At 46.9% G+C, this 20,554-nt stretch overlaps 1 protein-coding gene across 1 annotated transcript; it reads right to left on the bottom strand.

The window, feature by feature from the left end:
• Positions 1-13,963: 13,963 nt before the first annotated feature.
• Positions 13,964-18,469, bottom strand: ZIC2 (Zic family member 2). Its single transcript, XM_069757970.1, has 3 exons — positions 17,206-18,469; positions 15,268-15,431; positions 13,964-15,074 (listed from the first exon to the last, which is right to left on the bottom strand). Exons 1-3 carry the CDS (start codon positions 18,320-18,322, stop codon positions 14,865-14,867), a joined length of 1,491 nt encoding a protein of 496 aa, XP_069614071.1. The 5' UTR covers positions 18,323-18,469; the 3' UTR covers positions 13,964-14,864.
• Positions 18,470-20,554: the final 2,085 nt, after the last annotated feature.

The following is a 20,554-nucleotide window of genomic DNA, read 5'->3' as shown; positions in this document are numbered from 1 at the left end:
CACAGACCTGCCTTACTGGAGAGCCGGGGTGCCAGTGTGATGTACCCCTGTAATAGAAATGTCAGCCCTCTCTGTATTCTACAGTGGTATTAATGCCTCATGTAGCCAGACCCTGCATAGTGCTCCTGTTTCCCCAAATATCCTACAATACGCTCTGCAGTACTGTCCTGCTACATCCATGTTCTCACTGCTGCGTTGTACACATGCGGTTGTGTGTTCCTATTCTAGCAGGTGTATTGTGCACATGTAGCAGAGATGTCACTTTATGTCCATCCTCACAGGTATATTGTGCACAAGTAGTCACTTTATTGCCATGTTATACATGCCACACATGTGCAATATTACTTTATATTCTAAAATGTGTATTGTGCACATGTGGTAGGACTATCATCACCTTATTCCTATCCTATCCTGTCACACTAATGCCAGTAGTGATATCACTTTATGTCCATCCTCACAGGTGTATTGTGCACAAGCAGTCACTTTATTACCTTGCTGCATATCCCATACACAAGCAATATGATTTAGTGTTAATATTCTAATGGCTGTATTGTGCACATGCAGTAATATAGATATTTTATTTCCACGTTTTGATATAGATTTTACATGTGCAGATCTAATAGCAATGCCACTTGTCTTCATTATTAGTGTATATGAAGAATGTATCTTTGAGAACATGAAGATAATATGATATTTTTCCTTAAATAGAAATATGTCATATACAGGGAGGGGCATTAGTAGCATTATACATGTGTTCTATACCAGGTGGAAACCTTTCATGGCAATTTTATGATCATTGTTTCATTGACACGGGTTAGTAATATGATTTTATTATAGTCACGTCATATCTCACTTATGTATTGTACAAATATATACTGATATCACACTATGTCTCGCATATATACTGTACATTTGTATACGAATGTCACATCATGTCTCATATATACTGTACACTTATATACTAATATCACACATATATACTGTACACTTATATACTAATATCACACATATGTATTGCACACTTGTATAGTGATGTCACATCATGTCTCACATATGTATTGCACACTTGTATACTAATGTCACACATATGTATTGCACACTTATACAGTATACTAATGTCACACATATGTATTGCACACTTGTATACTAATGTCACACATATGTATTGCACACTTATACAGTATACTAATGTCACACATATGTATTGCACACTTGTATAGTGATGTCACATCATGTCTCACATATGTATACTACACTTTGAATATTTGTATACTCATGTCACACATGTGTATTGAATATTTGTATACTGATGTCACACATGTGTATTGAATATTTGTATACTAATGTCACACATGTGTATTGAATATTTGTATACTGATGTCACACATATGTATTGAATATTTGTATACTGATGTCACACATATGTATTGAATATTTGTATACTAATGTCACACATGTGTATTGAATATTTGTATACTGATGTCACACATATGTATTGAATATTTGTATACTGATGTCACACATGTGTATTGAATATTTGTATACTAATGTCACACATGTGTATTGAATATTTGTATACTGATGTCACACATATGTATTGAATATTTGTATACTGATGTCACACATGTGTATTGAATATTTGTATACTGATGTCACACATATGTATTGCACACGTGTATACTAATGTTACACTATGTCTCACATATATACTGTGCACTTTTATACTAATATCACATCATGGGCAGGTAAGTATCTCTGCTTTTTATCTGGTGTTTTTTCGAAAAAAAATTTGAGGATTTCTAAGGCTAAGTTCACTTTAGCGTTCGGGGGCTTTGCGGAGGGCTGCGTCCATTAAGCCCCGCCTACTTCTGCATACTTCTGCATGCGTCCTGCGTACCTATCTTTAACATTGGGTACGCAGGACATGCGGATGTGTCGTTTTGATGCGCCCGCCGACCACACGGGAGTGCAACAAGTGGTTTTGACAACGGGCGCGTCAAAACGACGCATCCGCATACATCCCGCATGTCCTGCGTACCCAATGTTAAAGATAGGTACACAGGACGCATGCAGAAGTATGTGGAAGTAGGTGGGGCTTAACGGAGGACGTACACAGCCCTCTGCAAAGCCCCCAAACGCTAATGTGAACCCGGCCTAAGTCCTCTTTTTGTGTCGGTGAGCTCTTTTTTTATGTTTAGTGATAGGACTCACAAACGTGAGGACTCGTAATGTGGGTTGCGAACTTCCATATTTTGGCCATAATATCAACTAATACCTCACATATATTGATATGTGTTTTTGCAATTTATTTATTCATTTTTCAGGGTGCAGTTGGGCCCAGATGGCTCTGTAAACTGTGGCCTGTGTTCACACAGGATGCATTTTGCTTAGCACTGGGCGGCCGCCTGATCTAAGAGTATAGGCGTTACTAATAGGCTGTGAGCCAGATGTTCTGCATCACCTGTATGTGAATAGCGCCACATTCAGATTATTATCTATTGTGCACTAATATACCACACAGCCACCCCCCATGGATTGGTAGGTTGAGAGTGGCTGTTTCATTGGTATTGCTGCACCTGTGTTGCTGCCATCTTTAATAGCGTCCGCTGCACCCTGATAGTGCATTTGTTTGGAGGCCTGGGCAGGTAAGCATTTCTACCTTTTTTTCTAGTGTTTTTTGGAATAATGTCACATCATGTCTCATATATACTGTACATTTATATTATTATATTATTACACTTGTATACTAATGTCACACATTTGTATTGTACACTTGTATACTAATGTCACATCATGTCACACATAAATACTAATGTCACACATGTGTACACTATTACACACTTGTATTCTCATTCCTGCTTTCCAACAGAATTCTATAGGATGATTTGTTTGCAGATCTTCTTGCTTTGTATGAATGCATACCTTTCTATCTGGAGGGAAGAAATCAGGAACTGTATGTACCCATTGCCTGCACTGAACATGTTGTGTATTTTCGATATGGAATAATGTAAAGTGTTATCATGTGGCCGCTGCTAATCCCATAATCTGACCTCCAGGACTTGGCGCATTGAGGCCGCACTGCAGTGCAGTGTTCTCCGTGCCTGGCAGTGATGCCAGTGCTGACAGTACAGGGCAGGGCGGGCAGGGTGGCACTGGCTCCAGGTGCAGACACTAAGGCGGGCAGTGTGGCACTGGCTCCAGCTGCACACATTAGGGCAGGCAGGGTTGGACTGGCGCATGTGCAGACATTAGGGCAGGCAGGGTGGCACTGGCTCATGTGCAGACATTAGGGTGGGCAGGGTGGCACTGGCTCATGTGCAGACATTAGGGCAGGCAGGGTGGCACTGGCTCCAGATGCAGACGTTAGGGCGGGCAGGGTGGCACTGGCTCAGGTGCAGACATTAGGGCAGGTAGGGTGGCACTGGCTCCAGATGCAGATGTTAGGGCGGGCAGGGTGGCATTGGCTCCAGGTGTAGACATTAGGGCGGGCAGGGTGGCACTGGCTCCAGATGCAGATGTTAGTGCGGGCAGGGTGTTACTGGCTCCAGGGGCAGACGTTAGGGCGGGCAGGGTGGCACTGGCTCCAGATGCAGATGCTAGGGTGGGCAGGGAGGCACTGGCTCCCGGTGCAGATGTTAGGGCAGGCAGGGTGGCACTGGCTCCAGGTGCAGACGTTAGGGCGGGCAGGGTGGCACTGGCACCAGGTGCAGACACTAAGGTGGGCAGAGTGGCACTGGCTCCAGGTGCAGACATTAGGGCGGGCAGGGTGGCAGTGGCTCCAGGTGCAGACGTTAGGGTGGGCAGGGTGGCACTGGCTCAGGTGCAGACATTAGGGAGGGTAGGGTGGAACTGGCTCCAGGTGCAGACATTAGGGTGGGCAGGGTGGCACTGGCTCCTGGTGCAGAAGTTAGGGCGGGCAGAGGGGCACTGGCTCCAGGTGCAGACGTTAGGGCAGGCAGGATGGCACTGGCTCAGGTGCAGATGTTAGGGCAGGCAGGGTGGCACTGGCTCCAGATGCAGACGTTAGGGCGGGCAGGGTGGCACTGCCTCCAGGTGCAGACATTAAGGCGGGCAGGGTGGCACTGCCTCCAGGTGCAGACATTTCGTGGGCAGGGTGGCACTGTCTCCAGGTGCAGACATTAGGGCGGGCAGGGTGGCACTGGCTCAGGTGCAGACATTAGGGCGGGCAGGGTGGTACTGGCTCAGGTGCAGACGTTAGGGCAGGCAGGGTGGCACTGGCTCCAGGTGCAGATGTTAGGGCGGGCAGTGTGGCACTGGCTCCAGCTGCACACATTAGGGCAGGCAGGGTGGCACTGGCGCATGTGCAGACATTAGAGCAGGCAGGGTGGCACTGGCTCATGTGCAGACATTAGGGTGGGCAGGGTGGCACTGGCTCATGTGCAGACATTAGGGCAGGCAGGGTGGCACTGGCTCCAGATGCAGACGTTAGGGCGGGCAGAGTGGCACTGGCTCAGGTGCAGACATTAGGGCAGGTAGGGTGGCTCTGGCTCCAGATGCAGATGTTAGGGCGGGCAGGGTGGCATTGGCTCCAGGTGTAGACATTAGGGCAGGCAGGGTGGCACTGGCTCCAGATGCAGATGTTAGTGCGGGCAGGGTGTTACTGGCTCCAGGGGCAGACATTAGGGCGGGCAGGGTGGCACTGGCTCCAGGTGCAGACATTAGGACGGGAGGGTGTCACTGGCTTCAGGTGCAGACATTAGGGCGGCAGGGTGGCACTGGCTCCAGGTGCAGACGTTAGGGTGGGCAGGGTGGCACTGGCACCAGGTGCAGACACTAAGGTGGGCAGAGTGGCACTGGCTCCAGGTGCAGACATTAGGGCGGGCAGGGTGGCAGTGGCTCCAGGTGCAGACGTTAGGGTGGGCAGGGTGTTACTGACTCAGGTGCAGACATTAGGGAGGGTAGGGTGGAACTGGCTCCAGGTGCAGACATTAGGGTGGGCAGGGTGGCACTGGCTCCAGGTGCAGAAGTTAAGGCGGGCAGAGGGGCACTGGCTCCAGGTGCAGACGTTAGGGCAGGCAGGATGGCACTGGCTCAGGTGCAGATGTTAGGGTGGGCAGGGTGGCACTGGCTCCTGATGCAGACGTTAGGGCGGGCAGGGTGGCACTGGCTCCAGGGGCAGACATTAGGGCAGGCAGGGTGGCACTGGCTCCAGATGCAGACGTTAGGGCGGGCAGGGTGGCACTGCCTCCAGGTGCAGACATTAAGGTGGGCAGGGTGGCACTGCCTCCAGGTGCAGACATTTCGTGGGCAGGGTGGCACTGTCTCCAGGTGCAGACATTAGGGCCGGCAGGGTGGCACTGGCTCAGGTGCAGACGTTAGGGCAGGCAGGGTGGCACTGGCTCCAGGTGCAGATGTTAGGGCGGGCAGGGTGGCACTGGCTCCAGGTGCAGACATTAGGGTGGGAGGGTGGAACTGGCTCCAGGTGCAGACATTAGGGCGGAAGGGTGGCACTGGCTCCAGGTGCAGACATTAGGGCGGGCAGGGTGGCACTGGCTCCAGGTGCAGACATTAGGGCAGGCAGGGTGGCACTGCCTCCAGGTGCAGACGTTAGGGCGGGCAGGGTGGCACTGGCTCCAGGTGCAGACATTAGGGCGGGAGGGTGGCACTGGCTCCAGGTGCAGACATTAGGGCGGCAGGGTGGCACTGGCTCCAGGTGCAGACATTAGGGCGGGAGGGTGGCACTGGCTCCAGGTGCAGACATTAGGGCGGGAGGGTGGCACTGGCTCCAGGTGCAGACATTAGGGCGGGCAGGGTGGCACTGGCTCCAGGTGCAGACATTAGGGCAGGCAGGGTGGCACTGCCTCCAGGTGCAGACGTTAGGGCGGGCAGGGTGGCACTGGCTCCAGGTGCAGACATTAGGGCGGGAGGGTGGCACTGGCTCAAGGTGCAGACATTAGGGCGGCAGGGTGGCACTGGCTCCAGGTGCAGACATTAGGGCGGGAGGGTGGCACTGGCTCCAGGTGCAGACATTAGGGCGGGAGGGTGGCACTGGCTCCAGGTGCAGACATTAGGGCGGGAGGGTGGCACTGGCTCCAGGTGCAGACATTAGGGCGGGAGGGTGGCACTGACTCAGGTGCAGACATTAGGGAGGGTAGGGTGGAACTGGCTCCAGGTGCAGACATTAGGGTGGGCAGGGTGGCACTGGCTCCAGGTGCAGAAGTTAGGGCGGGCAGAGGGGCACTGGCTCCAGGTGCAGACGTTAGGGCAGGCAGGATGGCACTGGCTCAGGTGCAGATGTTAGGGCGGGCAGAGTGGCACTGGCTCCTGATGCAGACGTTAGGGTGGGCAGGGTGGCACTGGCTCCAGGGGCAGACATTAGGGCAGGCAGGGTGGCACTGGCTCCAGATGCAGACGTTAGGGCGGGCAGGGTAGCACTGCCTCCAGGTGCAGACAATTAAAGCGGGCAGGGTGGCACTGCCTCCAGGTGCAGACATTTCGTGGGCAGGGTGGCACTGGCTCCAGGTGCAGACATTAGGACGGGAAGGTGGCACTGGCTCCAAGTGCAGACATTAGGGTGGGCACGAGGCACTGGCTCCAGGTGCAGACATTAGGGCGGGCACGAGGCACTGGCTCCAGGTGCAGACATTAGGGCGGGCAGGGTGGCACTGGCTCCAGGTGCAGACATTAGGGCGGGAGGGTGGCACTGGCTCCAGGTGCAGACATTAGGGCGGGAGGGTGGCACTGGCTCCAGGTGCAGACATTAGGGCGGCAGGGTGGCACTGGCTCCAGGTGCAGACATTAGGACGGGAGGGTGGCACTGGCTCCAGGTGCAGACATTAGGGCAGGCAGGGTGGCACTGGCTCCAGGTGCAGACATTAGGGCGGGAGGGTGGCACTGGCTCCAGGTGCAGACATTAGGACGGGAGGGTGGCACTGGCTCCAGGTGCAGACATTAGGGCAGGCAGGGTGGCACTGGCTCCAGGTGCAGACATTAGGGCGGGAGGGTGGCACTGGCTCCAGGTGCAGACATTAGGACGGGAGGGTGGCACTGGCTCCAGGTGCAGACATTAGGGCAGGCAGGGTGGCACTGGCTCCAGGTGCAGACATTAGGGCGGGAGGGTGGCACTGGCTCCAGGTGCAGACATTAGGGCGGGAGGGTGGCACTGGCTCCAGGTGCAGACATTAGGGCGGGAGGGTGGCACTGGCTCCAGGTGCAGACATTAGGGCGGGAGGGTGGCACTGGCTCCAGGTGCAGACATTAGGGCGGGAGGGTGGCACTGGCTCCAGGTGCAGACATTAGGGCGGGCACGAGGTACTGGCTCCCAGATGCAGACATTAGGGCGGTAGGTGCAGTGCCCCGGCCTCTCCTTGTGCCCGTGCCCTGAGCTCGCTCCTCTGTCCGCCCCTGGTTTTCCCCAGATTTGACGCTTTAGTTGCGGTTACACCGGAGCTGCCCGTGTTCCCGGCTCGGCCGCCGCTGATCCCCGCTTGCAGGAAGCACATTGTATGGGAATGTGTGGCCCCCCGGGGCCCTGCGCTGCTCCCTATAGGGCGGTGATGTGTGCGCAGGATAATCGCTATCATTAGGCTGTGGACAGAACCGCATGATGGGCACTGTCAGGTGATGCGTTAGCTGCACGTATTTCATCTCCCTGTGCACCGAGCCTGTCCCTCCATTGTGCTGGAATATAGGAGGGAGGACAGAGAACTGTAGAGAACAGTGTACACAATGCATCTGTCACAGAGGGGATTATCCACTGATAGGAAATATTATATATCTGTGACGTCACTGAGGTTATCCTCAAATAATAGAAATTATTACTATATATGTGATGTCACAGAGGGGATCACCCACTTATAGGAAATATTACATTTCTGTGATGTCACTGAGGTTATCCTCAAATAATGGGAAATATTACTATATATATACATATATATATATATATATATATATATATATATATATATATATATGTCACTGAGGTTATCCTCAAATAATAGGAAATATTACTATATATATGATGTCGCTGAGGTTATCCTCAAATAATAGGAAATATTACATCTCTGTGATGTCACTGAGGTTATCCTCAAATAATAGGAAATATTAATATATATATGTGATGTCACTGAAGTTATCCTCAAATAATAGGAAATATTAATATACTGTATATGTGATGTCAGTGAGGTTATCCTCAAATAACAGAAATTATTACTATATATGTGATGTCACAGAAGGGATCATCCACTGATAGGAAATATTAAATATCTGTGATGTCACTGAGGTTATCCTCAAATAATAGGAAATATTAATATATCTGTGATGTCACTGAGGTTATCCTCAAATAATACAAATTATTACTATACATGTGATGTTGAGGTTATCCTCAAATAATTGGAATTATTACTATATATGTGATGTCACCGAGGTTATTATCACATGATGGGAAGTATTTATTACACAGTATATATCTGTGATGTCACTTAGAGTACAATAAGCTGATACAAAATGTTACACACTTTATATATTTCTGGTGTCACTGTCACATGTTATTATCAACTGATAGGAAATTTTTATGCCAAATATAACTCTCAAATGTTATATCTTATAGGTTAAATAGAAAATGTTATTTATGTTATGTATAACAAACATAAGTTACAATTGATATATTAATAGTAACGAAATGTTAATAAAAATATGTAGCTAATGTGTGTGTATATATATATATATATATATATATATATATATATGCATATACAATTTCTTAGTATTAAAAACACACTAATGGCTGTGTGTATTTTACACACACTGGTGTGGTTATATATATATATATATATATATATATATATATATATATATATATACATATATATATATATACACATATATATACATATATATATATATAAACTGTATATATAGCTACTTATATCATGCTGTATTCAAATATTTTAAATTGGTCATTATTTAATGAGGAGTAAATATTACATGAAAAGTATATGTACATCGTTTATGTTACATAATATGACAGAGATGTACTAGGTAATGTACCATATAGACCTGCTATAACTATCTGAAAAAAATATGTATAGCCAATGTATAGTGTATACATTGGTTAATATGTAATAATGTATATATTGTTTGACTATTGCATGTAGTTGGTAAATAATTACACCACACATTTTCTTCTTTATATATGAATGAAAATGATTATTATTGTTTATATAGATAATAATCATTTTTATTTATATTTCGTTAACATATTCCGCAGCACTTTACAATTAAACGGTGACAATACATTCAATACAAGGTAACACAGACCAAACTACATTAGGAGTGGGGTCCCTGCTCGCCAGCTTACAATCCACAAGGACACAATAGGTGAAACGTGCTGGTGTGTGGATGGATAGATAGATAGATAGATAGATAGATAGATAGATAGATAGATAGATAGATAGATAGATAGATAGATAGATATGGAATAGATAGATAGATAGATAGATAGATAGATATGGAATAGATAGATATGGAATAGATAGATATGGAATAGATAGATAGATATGGAATAGATAGATAGATAGATAGATATGGAATAGATAGATATGGAATAGATAGATAGATAGATAGATAGATAGATAGATAGATAGATAGATAGATAGATAGATAGATAGATATGGAATAGATAGATAGATATGGGATAGATAGATATGGGATAGATAGATAGATATGGGATAGATAGATAGATATGGGATAGATAGATAGATAGATATGGGATAGATAGATAGATATGGGATAGATAGATAGATATGGGATAGATAGATAGATATGGGATAGATAGATAGATAGATAGATAGATAGATAGATAGATAGATAGATAGATAGATAGATAGATAGATATGGAATAGATAGATAGATATGGGATAGATAGATAGATAGATAGATAGATAGATAGATAGATAGATAGATAGATAGATAGGGGATAGATAGATGATGGAGACATGTATTGCTTTTATTATATATACACATCTATAGTTTGTGTGTATATCTGTATATTAATAAATAACAATAATAACACATGCACACAGTTTTTTAAATTACTATGTATTGGCTAGGAGTTATGCTATGCTCTCCGCTCCTGATCCGCCGGCATATTATGTATAAATGTTGCATTACCTGGGAAGTAACATCATTTTAAAACGGAATATTATCCAAAGTGTCATAAAAGTTAATATTTTCGATAAAACAAAATAAAATAAAAAGCAGAGAACCTTTCTTTCTCTCTTGTGGCCCCCACAGCATAGCCGGTCAGACATTCTGTGGACTCGGTGCTCTGCATAGCTCGGTACCGGCGACACTCCCCGGGCAGCGCTGGTCGCATCCTGACACCGAGCTGCGCCCCCTCCAGCCCAGGATCAGTGTCAGCACAGCCCGGGCACCGCACGGGGCAGACCGGCCGCTAGGCTCTCCCTGCAGGGCACACAGCACAGCTTCAGGGCCGCCATCCTGGCACTACAGTAGATGGAACCTGTGCGACCGACCGGCCACAGAGTCTCTGCCTTTCTGATCAGCCATCATATCTCTTGTGCTTCTTGTTCCCAGAAACAACAGCATAACATATCCCATCCTTATAATCAGGCATTGGAAGCAAATAATGGCAGACTGGTACCTCCAACCTAAACTGTTATGTAGAAACGATGCCCAAGTCTGAGACATCAGAGGCAGACAGAGCATGAAATCACCATGGCAATAAGAACAAAAATGCTTACTAAAGGGTTAAAATTAGTTTTCCACTAAAATTAAGATAATTACACAGACACCCAGCCTTACTGATTAATATTGTGTGTGTGTATATATATATATATATATATATATATATATATATATATATATATATATATATATATATATACCCGCTTAATTGTAAAGTGCTGCGGAATATGTAAAAATTATATATATATGTGTATATATATATATATATATATATATATATGTATATATATATCCACGTGAATATGTATGTATATATATTATATATTTACTCACATATACATACACTATACATTTTGTTCGTGTTGTACCAACCTTAAAAGTCACTGAAATAATAAAAAAAATCATGTCTGTGTTAGAGGGAGCTGCACCACATTACATACCCAGCTCTGCAGCATATGCAGAAAAATCCACCTTGAGCACCTGTTCATTTCATGTCATAAGTGTACAGCTATCTGAGATATATATGAAATAGTTAATTTAAAGGTACCTGTCATATATAAATCATGGAGCTTCAGATCTTGTTGCTCCCTTAAAATATACATGGCCCTACTGTGTGGAGCCTGGCTCTGCAGGGGCTGCAGGTCACTGACCATTCTCAGCATGGTACAGAGATGTGTAGGGGCTTCAATTATTAATAGGAGGAGTAAGGGGATCTGATGCTGGAGAAACAGTGAGAAGTGTGTGCGGTGGGCGGCGGCCATGTCTGATCACTGTCCTAGCGCAGAGTAACATTGGACCAACGTGTGCGCCATTTGTTACAGGATACTTTCCAATAAGAAGCCCCAACATGGAACATTCTCCTGAACCTGATGTAACGCGGAGTATACAAGGAGGACAGACATCAGTCATCAGGAGAACTGTCCCAGAGCTGCCGAGCATGGTCATCAGCTGTACACCCCTATGGCTCCAAGGGCAATGCAAGTGAGAACTACAGGAGTTGTAATAATTCAATTCCAACATTTTATGGATGAAACTATGTTTCCCCCGAGTGAAGAAAAAATGTCTTTGTGTGTAATTTATCATCTATCTACCTATTATCTATTATATCACATATCTAATTTATTAGTATCTATAATATTGCATATCTATCAATCTAATATTTATCTATCCTATATCTATCTAGCTATCTATCCCATATCTATCTATCTCATATCTATCAATCTATGTAATATCTATCTATCTATCCCATATCTATCTGTCTCTATCTATCTATCTATCTAATATCTATCTATCTATCTATCTATCTATCTATCTATCTATCTATCTATCTATCTATCTATCTATCTATCTATCTCATATCTATCAATCTATCCCTGTGTGGCCTATTTATAATAAAAAAAAAAAAAAGGTTCCTCGCATCATGTTCTCATACACTTTATGCAGCATTAGCCCTCTGTGTCTGTACTGCTACATACTTAGGCAGGTAACTGGTTCATGCAGCTTTACATGAACACCTGAGCCTTAGCTGGTCCGAATAACTATAGCATTTGTTACCATCCACCTCTCGTGTCTCCCCTTTTCCTCATAGTCTGTAAGCTTGCGAGCAGGGCCCTCATTCCTCCTGGTATCTGTTTTGAACTGTATTTCTGTTATGCTGTAATGTCTATTGTCTGTACAAGTCCCCTCTATAATTTGTAAAGCGCTGCGGAATATGTTGGCGCTATATAAATAAAGTTATTATTATTATTATAATATCTATCAATCTATGTAATATCTATCAATCTATGTAATATCTATCTATCTAATATCTAGCTATCCTATATCTACTGTATCTAGCTATCTCATATTTATCTACAAAATAAGAAAAAAAAAAACAGGCAGCACTCCAAAAATCAAAGTGAAAATCGGTGGCTTTACTGATCCATTAGCAGCAACGTTTCAGCAGATTTCTATCTATCTATTCCATGTCTATCTCTCTATCATCTATTATGGCACCTATCAATCTATTATTATTTATATGGCATCTATTCTCTTTATCTATTTTTCTATCTCTATCCTCATTTTCATCATATACAGAATAAGCAGACAGACAGACAGACACATGCCTGGGTGCATTGGTATGAGGACAAGGAACAAGCATCACACTAATGATCACTTTATGGCGAATGACTGGACATTAAATAGTAGAACATGAGGCATTTATTTGTTATGTAAGGAATATATATATATATATATATCTCAATATCCTAAATCTGGAATAACCTTAATGTGGCACTGCTCATAATGGCTGATAACTGTATGCACCTCCAAATGTGTGGCGTGATTGATCCCTGTAGAACTGTGCGGCAAACAATAGATACCGGAGGAGGAGAGCGGAGTGTGGTGGGCGCTGGCAGTGGCGGAGCGGGCGGGTGTTCCTGGCACAGCCCGGCTGGCACACAGCACAGTGCGGCCTCTCTCTGTAATCGATCCCCCAATGATGAGAACTCTCTAGAAAGAGCCGTGTAGTGGAGCTGCTAATCCGGAGGACGGGGCTGCTCTCTGCTGTCTGTGGCAGGCACTCCGGGATGTCACTGCCAAGTTCAAGGTCACGGCCAGTCCGGGCTGCGGGCATCTAATGTGTACCCATGTAGTGGGGCAGCGCAGGCTCCCTGATCACACACCGGCGTTTCCAATGAAGACCCTTTATTCTCCCTGCAGGGTCCTCATGGCGACACGTCCTTCTTTCTGTGGTTTTTCTCCAATTCTCTCCCATCCTCGCTCTCATTTATTTTTCGATTGTCGCTCTGCAGAATTTAGAGATTTATTACCAGAAACCCACTGGATTGTTCTAGAATGCGTGACCTTCCACTGGTGACATTGTGTGGGGAGCTCGCTGCCGCCAGTGCCCTGTATTCACCACCCTCCCGGCATTACAGATTCCTGCTTTCCTCGATTATTAGTTATTATTTTACTAATCCTCCCCTTATGGCTGACTATTGCAGTCTCTTCTTTTCCGATGTTGACAGCTATATTTCATGTGTTGTTTATGTCACATAGTACATGGCGATTTGTATACGGTCATTTCATAATCATTGTTATGTCTGAATCAGCTCTTAATAAATTAATCCTGATCTTTTATAACATAAGGACACAGAGCAGGCTGCCATAGTTATTATTATTGCTTATCACGCAGATACAATTGTGGCTTATAAATTAATAAAGTAACATTAATTTCATCCTTCACTTCTTCCATCGCTCCAGATTGCAAAAATAGATGTTCATTTGCTGCCTAGATGAGAAGTCAGACAATGGCTTTATGCAGTTTCAACACGATTTATTATATGTCTGTATGCATTACTCTCAAAAACAGGGTACAGAAAGGATGAAACCACTTTAAATAAGAAAAAGAAAATCTGAAAACAATTTCTGCTCACAATTGTACATATTTATAATTAAGAACCATTCTTTATAAATAGTGTTCCTCTGTAGCAAGTTAATAGCATAAGTTAATTACAGCCGGATAAATATGGCGGAGGGTGGGGGGCTATGTACAGGGGAGAGATGCAGACTGCACGACGTTTCGGCCCGATCGTCCTTCATACAGTAAGCAAGGATTGGAACTTGGGGGGAAAAAAATAAAAAAAAAGGTACGAACAACATCACGTGTAACATAAAGTGACATTCACGAGCCTGTGCCAGCTCACTGCCTGCCTGGCAGAGCCTGAAGGAACAGGGTGAAGACTTTGGCACGGAGTTTTATTATTTCCCAGCCCAGTTGCATGGAAATTTACAATCAGGTTTCCTTTAGAAAGAGGACACAATACCAAGAGCACAATACAAAAAGGAGATAAAACAGAATAAAATCAACTCTTCCTTCACCTTATGTTCATGGAGAGTCAAGAGAAAGTCCAGCACTTGTCCTGCAGCCGGATAAAACCTCTGTACGAGCGTTTAATCGTCCTGTGCCCTCTGAAGGGAGGGTAATAGCTATGTACAAACAGTGGGGTGGGGAGAGTAAGCGCTTGATCTTTGGGGTAAATATTGGGGGGAATAAATAGATTCTTTTCGCTTCTCTCTGTCTTCATGCTTCATTTTCAGAAGTGTGCAGCGTTTCGGCCTCACTGTGCGTCTTCCTTCAGGATTGTCCACACACAGCAGGCAGCTGGCTAGGGGGGAGACCCTACATTGTCTCTGGTGGCCTCCAGCCATGGCTCCTACACATACCACTCGTTGAAATTCGATGAGATGGGCCCCCCAGCTCCACTGGTCACACTGTGCACCCCCGAGACTGCTGCTGTGGCTGGGGACAAGGTGGTACTTTGTGTCTCAGTGTTGGGGGACACCAGACCTGGGGGGGTAGAAGATTCATAGCCAGAGCTGGCTGCAGGTGATGACTCTGACCCTTGAGGAGAAGCTTCATGCACCTATGGAGAAAGGGAAGAAGATGTCAGGGTCACAGAATGGTGAAACACAAAAGATTAACCCCATTATCCCCATCTACATTGATACAACAAGAGTAACAAAAGCCAAGATGATTAATGTAAAAAATTATAATGTAAGCCTCGGATATTATTATTCATCCCAGCAAATGGCATCATGAACAGTTCAGACCTTTACCTTCATGTGTTTCCTTAAGGAGCTGGGGTGAGTGTAAGACTTGTCGCACATCTTGCACAGATACGGTTTGTCCGAAGTGTGGACATGCATGTGTTTTTTTCTGTCGCTACTGTTGGCAAATCTCCTGTCACAGCCTTCAAATTCACACTGAAAGGGTTTCTCTCCTAAAAAAAAAACCAAAGGTAAAATAAATTAGCACATTATAAAATAAGACCATTACAATCGCCTGTAAGGAAGAATTAATATTTCCTCATTTAGTATGCGATTTTATGAGATAAGAGACACAAGTAATTTCCTGCGGCACCAAAGGTGAATGTGGGGTAGAGACCCTCCCAGCAATTTGGACATACATGCTAATTGTGGATTCATTTGCAAACAGCTCAGGAAGAGATTGTTCTGCAGGTTTTTCCCAGGTGGAGCAAACAAGCAGCTTGTAAATGGGTAAAGACATTAAAATGAGCCCATTGGATTGTCACTGCCTCCCCTGCCCCCAGTCACTGCATATCCAAATGTTAGGCTGTTTGGGGCAATTTAGAGGTGTGATCGCCCAAATCTCCCCATTTGGAGGGAATCCACTTAGCATTAAATTCCATTAGCACCTAAATTGTTTATAGCGACATCTGCTCAGAGAGGAGTTTAGACGCCGGTTTTCCGTGGAAAGAGATCATCGCCCTCCTGGATAAACCTTGCTAAATCTCGTCTGGCACCTACCATCATACCCACACATCCGGATCAGAGGTCGGCTTTTTCCAATCACAAATGTTTACCAACATTCAAATCCCAAAACGTCCGAATTATCGGGAAAAAAAAAATAAAAAATGTGTCTTCACTAAAAAAAAAAAAAAATGCTTCCACATCTGGAAAATACCGAATATTTTAGGCTTACGCGCAGAGCTGCATATTGTAATTATTAACAGTAGTATTCACAACAATAGCAGTCTACCAGATTTATTCGTGTCTATTGCTAAGTCTTTCACGAATTTGCAACAATAGTAATTACTATATTTACTGTAATTAATTATGGTAATAGTCACATGTAAAAAATGTTTTCCCTATCACAATTGGCAATAAAAAAAATCCGATCTACAAGGATCACAAAATATTACTGTTGTGGGTCTTCCGTGCCAACATAAAGACCACCGGGAGCCAGCATAAAGACCACCGGGAGCCAGCGTAAAGACCCCCGGGAGCCAGCGTAAAGACCCCCGGGAGCCAGCGTAAAGGACCCCCGAGAACCAGCGTAAAGGACCCCCGAGAGCCAGCGTAAAGGACCCCCGAGAGCCAGCGTAAAGGACCCCCGAGAGCCAGCGTAAAGGACCCCCGAGAGCCAGCGTAAAGGACCCCCGAGAGCCAGCGTAAAGGACCCCCGAGAGCCAGCGTAAAGGACCCCCGAGAGCCAGCGTAAAGGACCCCCGAGAGCCAGCGTAAAGGACCCCCGAGAGCCAGCGTAAAGGACCCCCGAGAGCCAGCGTAAAGGACCCCCGAGAGCCAGCGTAAAGGACCCCCGGAGCCAGCATAAGGACCCCCGGGAGCCAGCATAAAGGACCCCCGGAGCCAGCATAAAGGACCCCCGGAGCCAGCATAAAGGACCCCCGAGAGCCAGCATAAAGGACCCCCGGAGCCAGCATAAGGACCCCCGGGAGCCAGCATAAAGGACCCCCGGGAGCCAGCATAAAGGACCCCCGAGAGCCAGCGTAAAGGACCCCCGGAGCCAGCATAAGGACCCCCGGGAGCCAGCATAAAGGACCCCCGGAGCCAGCATAAAGGACCCCCGGAGCCAGCATAAAGGACCCCCGAGAGCCAGCATAAAGGACCCCCGGAGCCAGCATAAAGGACCCCCGGAGCCAGCATAAAGGACCCCCGGAGCCAGCATAAAGGACCCCCGGAGCCAGCATCATCATCATTAATTGATCGCATTGGCATAAGATTTGCACCCACCTGTATGAGTTCTCTTGTGGATCTTCAGGTTCTCGGAGCGGGCGAAGACCTTGCCGCAGCCCGGGAAGGGGCAGGGGAAGGGCTTCTCCCCCGTGTGCACCCTGATGTGGTTCACCAGCTTGTACTTGGCCTTGAATGGCTTGCCCTCCCGCGGACAGTCCTCCCAGAAGCAGATGTGGTTGCTCTGCTCCGGGCCCCCCACATGCTCCACAGACACATGGGTGACCAGCTCGTGCATGGTGCTGAAAGTCTTATTGCAGCTCTTCTTGGGGGTACTCAGCTGCTCGGGGTCCACCCACTTGCAGATGAGCTCCTGCTTGATGCACTGCTGCCGCATGTACCTGAAGAAGGCCCCAGGGTGGTGGTGGTGATGGTGGTGGTGGTGGGCTGCCATGTTCATTCCCATATTCATCGGGCCGTACTGGTTGTGCAGCTGGGCGGCTGTGTAGGGGTCCCCGCGGGGGCTGGACACCTGGCGGTACTGCTCGGACCTGCCGAACACCTCTCCGGGCAGGCCGAGCCTCATCTGGCCGCCAAGGGCGTTTTGGGAGGCTGCCGCGTGCTGTTCGTGGATGCCGGGGAAAATCAGGTGGCCCTGCGGGTGCTCCCCATGCGGGAGCTGGTGATGATGGGGGTGGTGGTGAAGGCTACCCGCTGGGGGGCCAAACAAGCCGTGCTGCCCCCCACTTGCAGCCGTAGCCCCCTCGGCAAAGCCGCGTCCTCGGAATAAGAAGTCCCGCGGGCTGTTGAAGGCAGCGCCCGTGTAGGCTGCGTGCGGGGCGAGGGCAGATGCGGGGTAGCCAGCCTGGGAGGTGAAAGCCGAGCTCTGCCCCGGCGGGGACAGGTCGTGGGCTCCGCCGCCTCCCGGTCCCCCCGCGGACCCCCCTCCGCTGCCGCCGCTGCCCCCGGAGCCGCCGCCGGGGTTCAGCTTGAATGCGCCCATGTGCGCCGGCTCCACGAAGCTGTTCTGCGCCAGGCTCAGCTCCCGCTCCTGCATCTCAGCTGCCGCCGCAGCCGCCGCTGCCACCGCGGCATGGTGATGGTGGTGGTGGTGATGGTGCCGCGCGAAGGTGCCCACACCCAGGGCCGGGAACTGAGGGCCGGCGTCCAGCAGCATCTCTACACGAGGGGGTGTCCGGTGAGGTAACGGAGCCGAGGAGTAGACGAGCAAGAAGAGTTATCCCGGAGAAGTCAGTGGCCGTCCCGCATCCTCGGAGAGCTCCGCAGTGCGCTCCTCCGACTCTCCCCCGCCTCCTGGTGTGTGCGCTCTCAGTCGGGGAACTGCGCTGACATCCCCCAGTCGCAGGATCGGGCGCAGATGCTCCTCTCTCCTCTTCTTCTTTCTTTAAGTTGCAGCTCAGGGAGGAGGGAGGAGGATGATGGGGAGGGGGGGCGGCGACACCGTGATCTCAGCGCGGCGGCGGCACCGGACGGGCGGACATTGTAGTCGGGCGCTGCTCTTCCTCCTTCCCGCGGCTTTTGTCGGCGCTGCTTGTCCGGTCAGTGGACGTGCTCTGTGCGGGCTGTTTTGTTTTGTTTTTAGTGCATTTCCCCTTATCACAGCCCTCCTCTCCCGCTACTCTCTCTGACTGGCCTGCCGTGTCCGCCCCCTTTAACAGCTGCCCGACCATGCTCTGTCAGCTAGCCCATTGGCTGGAGGCACCGGAGACATGTTTGGAGCACTTCCCAGCTCTCCTGCCAATCAGGTATGCAGCGCCCACCCCTGTGCCTGCTCCGCACCCCGATCTATTGGGGGCTCCGAGTGCCCCTCTCCAGCAGCAGACACGCAGCCCGCACAATCTGTGCATTCTCTGCCTCTGACCGCTTTGTGTGAGGATTGGAAGGTGAAGGGTCTTTTTACTATCCCCCCTGTTATGTGAAATCCCCGAAGTCTGAACCACGCAGCGTCACATCAGTGGTTACTCCAGTATAGCGGCATTATATCTGTGTGGCAGCGACATTATCGCACCTGGCCTGCAGCATAGCACAATGTCACACGTCAGGATATGGATAGAGACACAAATATACACACAGCACAATGCACACAGCACAAATACACACAGCACAAATACACACTGCACAAATACACACTGCACAAATACACACAGCACAAATACACACAGAACAAATACACACAGAACAAATACACACAGCACAAATACACACAGCACAAATACACACTGCACAAATACACACTGCACAAATACACAGCACAAATACACACCGCTTAAATACACACAGAACAAATACACACAGAACAAATACACACTGCACAAATACACACAGCACAAATACACAGCACAAATACACACCACTTAAATACACACAGAACAAATACACATAGCACAAATACACACAGCACAAATACACACAGCACAAATACACACTGCACAAATACACACAGCACAAATACACAGCACAAATACACACCGCTTAAATACACACAACACAAATACACACTGCACAAATACACACAGCACAAATACACACAGCACAAATACACACACAGCACAAATACACACAGCACAAATACACACACAGCACAAATACACACTGCACAAATACACACAGAACAAATACACACAGCACAAATACACACACAGCACAAACACACACACAGCACAAATACACACAGAACAAATACACACTGCACAAATACACACACAGCACAAATACACACTGCACAAATACACACAGCACAAATACACTGCAAATATAGATACTGTACAAATATACACTGCACAAATACACACTACAAATATAGATACTGCACAAATACACACTGCACAAAAACATGCTACAAATATAGATACTGCAAGAATACACACACAGCACAAATACACACCGTACAAATATAGACACTGTACAAATACACACTACAAATATAGATACTGTACAAATACACCCGTACACACACAGCACAAATACACACTGCACAAATACACACTGTACAAATATAGACACTGTACAAATACACACTACAAATATAGATACTGTACAAATACCCACCGTACAAATACACACACTGTGTAAATACACAGACTGTACAAATACACACATGGCACAAAGACACACTGCACAAGTACAAACACTGTGCAAATACGCACATTATACAAATACACGCTACACAAACACACTGTGCACAAACACACACACTGCACAAATACACACACTACACAAATACCCACACTGTGCAAATACACAAACTGTACAAACACACACTGTACATTTATATACTGTACAAATATACTCACTGTACCAATACACACACTGTGCAAATACACATATTGTACAAGTGCACACTGTACAGATACATACCGTGCAAATACAAACACTGTGCAAATGCACA

The sequence above is a fragment of the Ranitomeya imitator genome, chromosome 3 (assembly GCF_032444005.1).
Source record: "Ranitomeya imitator isolate aRanImi1 chromosome 3, aRanImi1.pri, whole genome shotgun sequence".
In the NCBI taxonomy this organism is placed as follows: Eukaryota; Metazoa; Chordata; class Amphibia; order Anura; family Dendrobatidae; genus Ranitomeya; species Ranitomeya imitator.
The sequence above is the reverse complement of the archived record's forward strand: the minus strand, read 5'-3'. Positions and strand labels throughout refer to the sequence as shown.

Excerpts from the sequence above, each read along its gene's own strand:
- ZIC2 (XM_069757970.1), bottom strand. The coding sequence starts at position 18,322 with ATGCTGCTGGACGCCGGCCCTCAGTTCCCGGCCCTGGGTGTGGGCACC. Across the intron at positions 15,432-17,205 it reads CCACAAGAGAACTCATACAG|GAGAGAAACCCTTTCAGTGT; the intron begins GTGGGTGCAAAT and ends TTTTTTTTTTAG. Across the intron at positions 15,075-15,267 it reads CCTTAAGGAAACACATGAAG|GTGCATGAAGCTTCTCCTCA; the intron begins GTAAAGGTCTGA and ends CTTTCTCCATAG.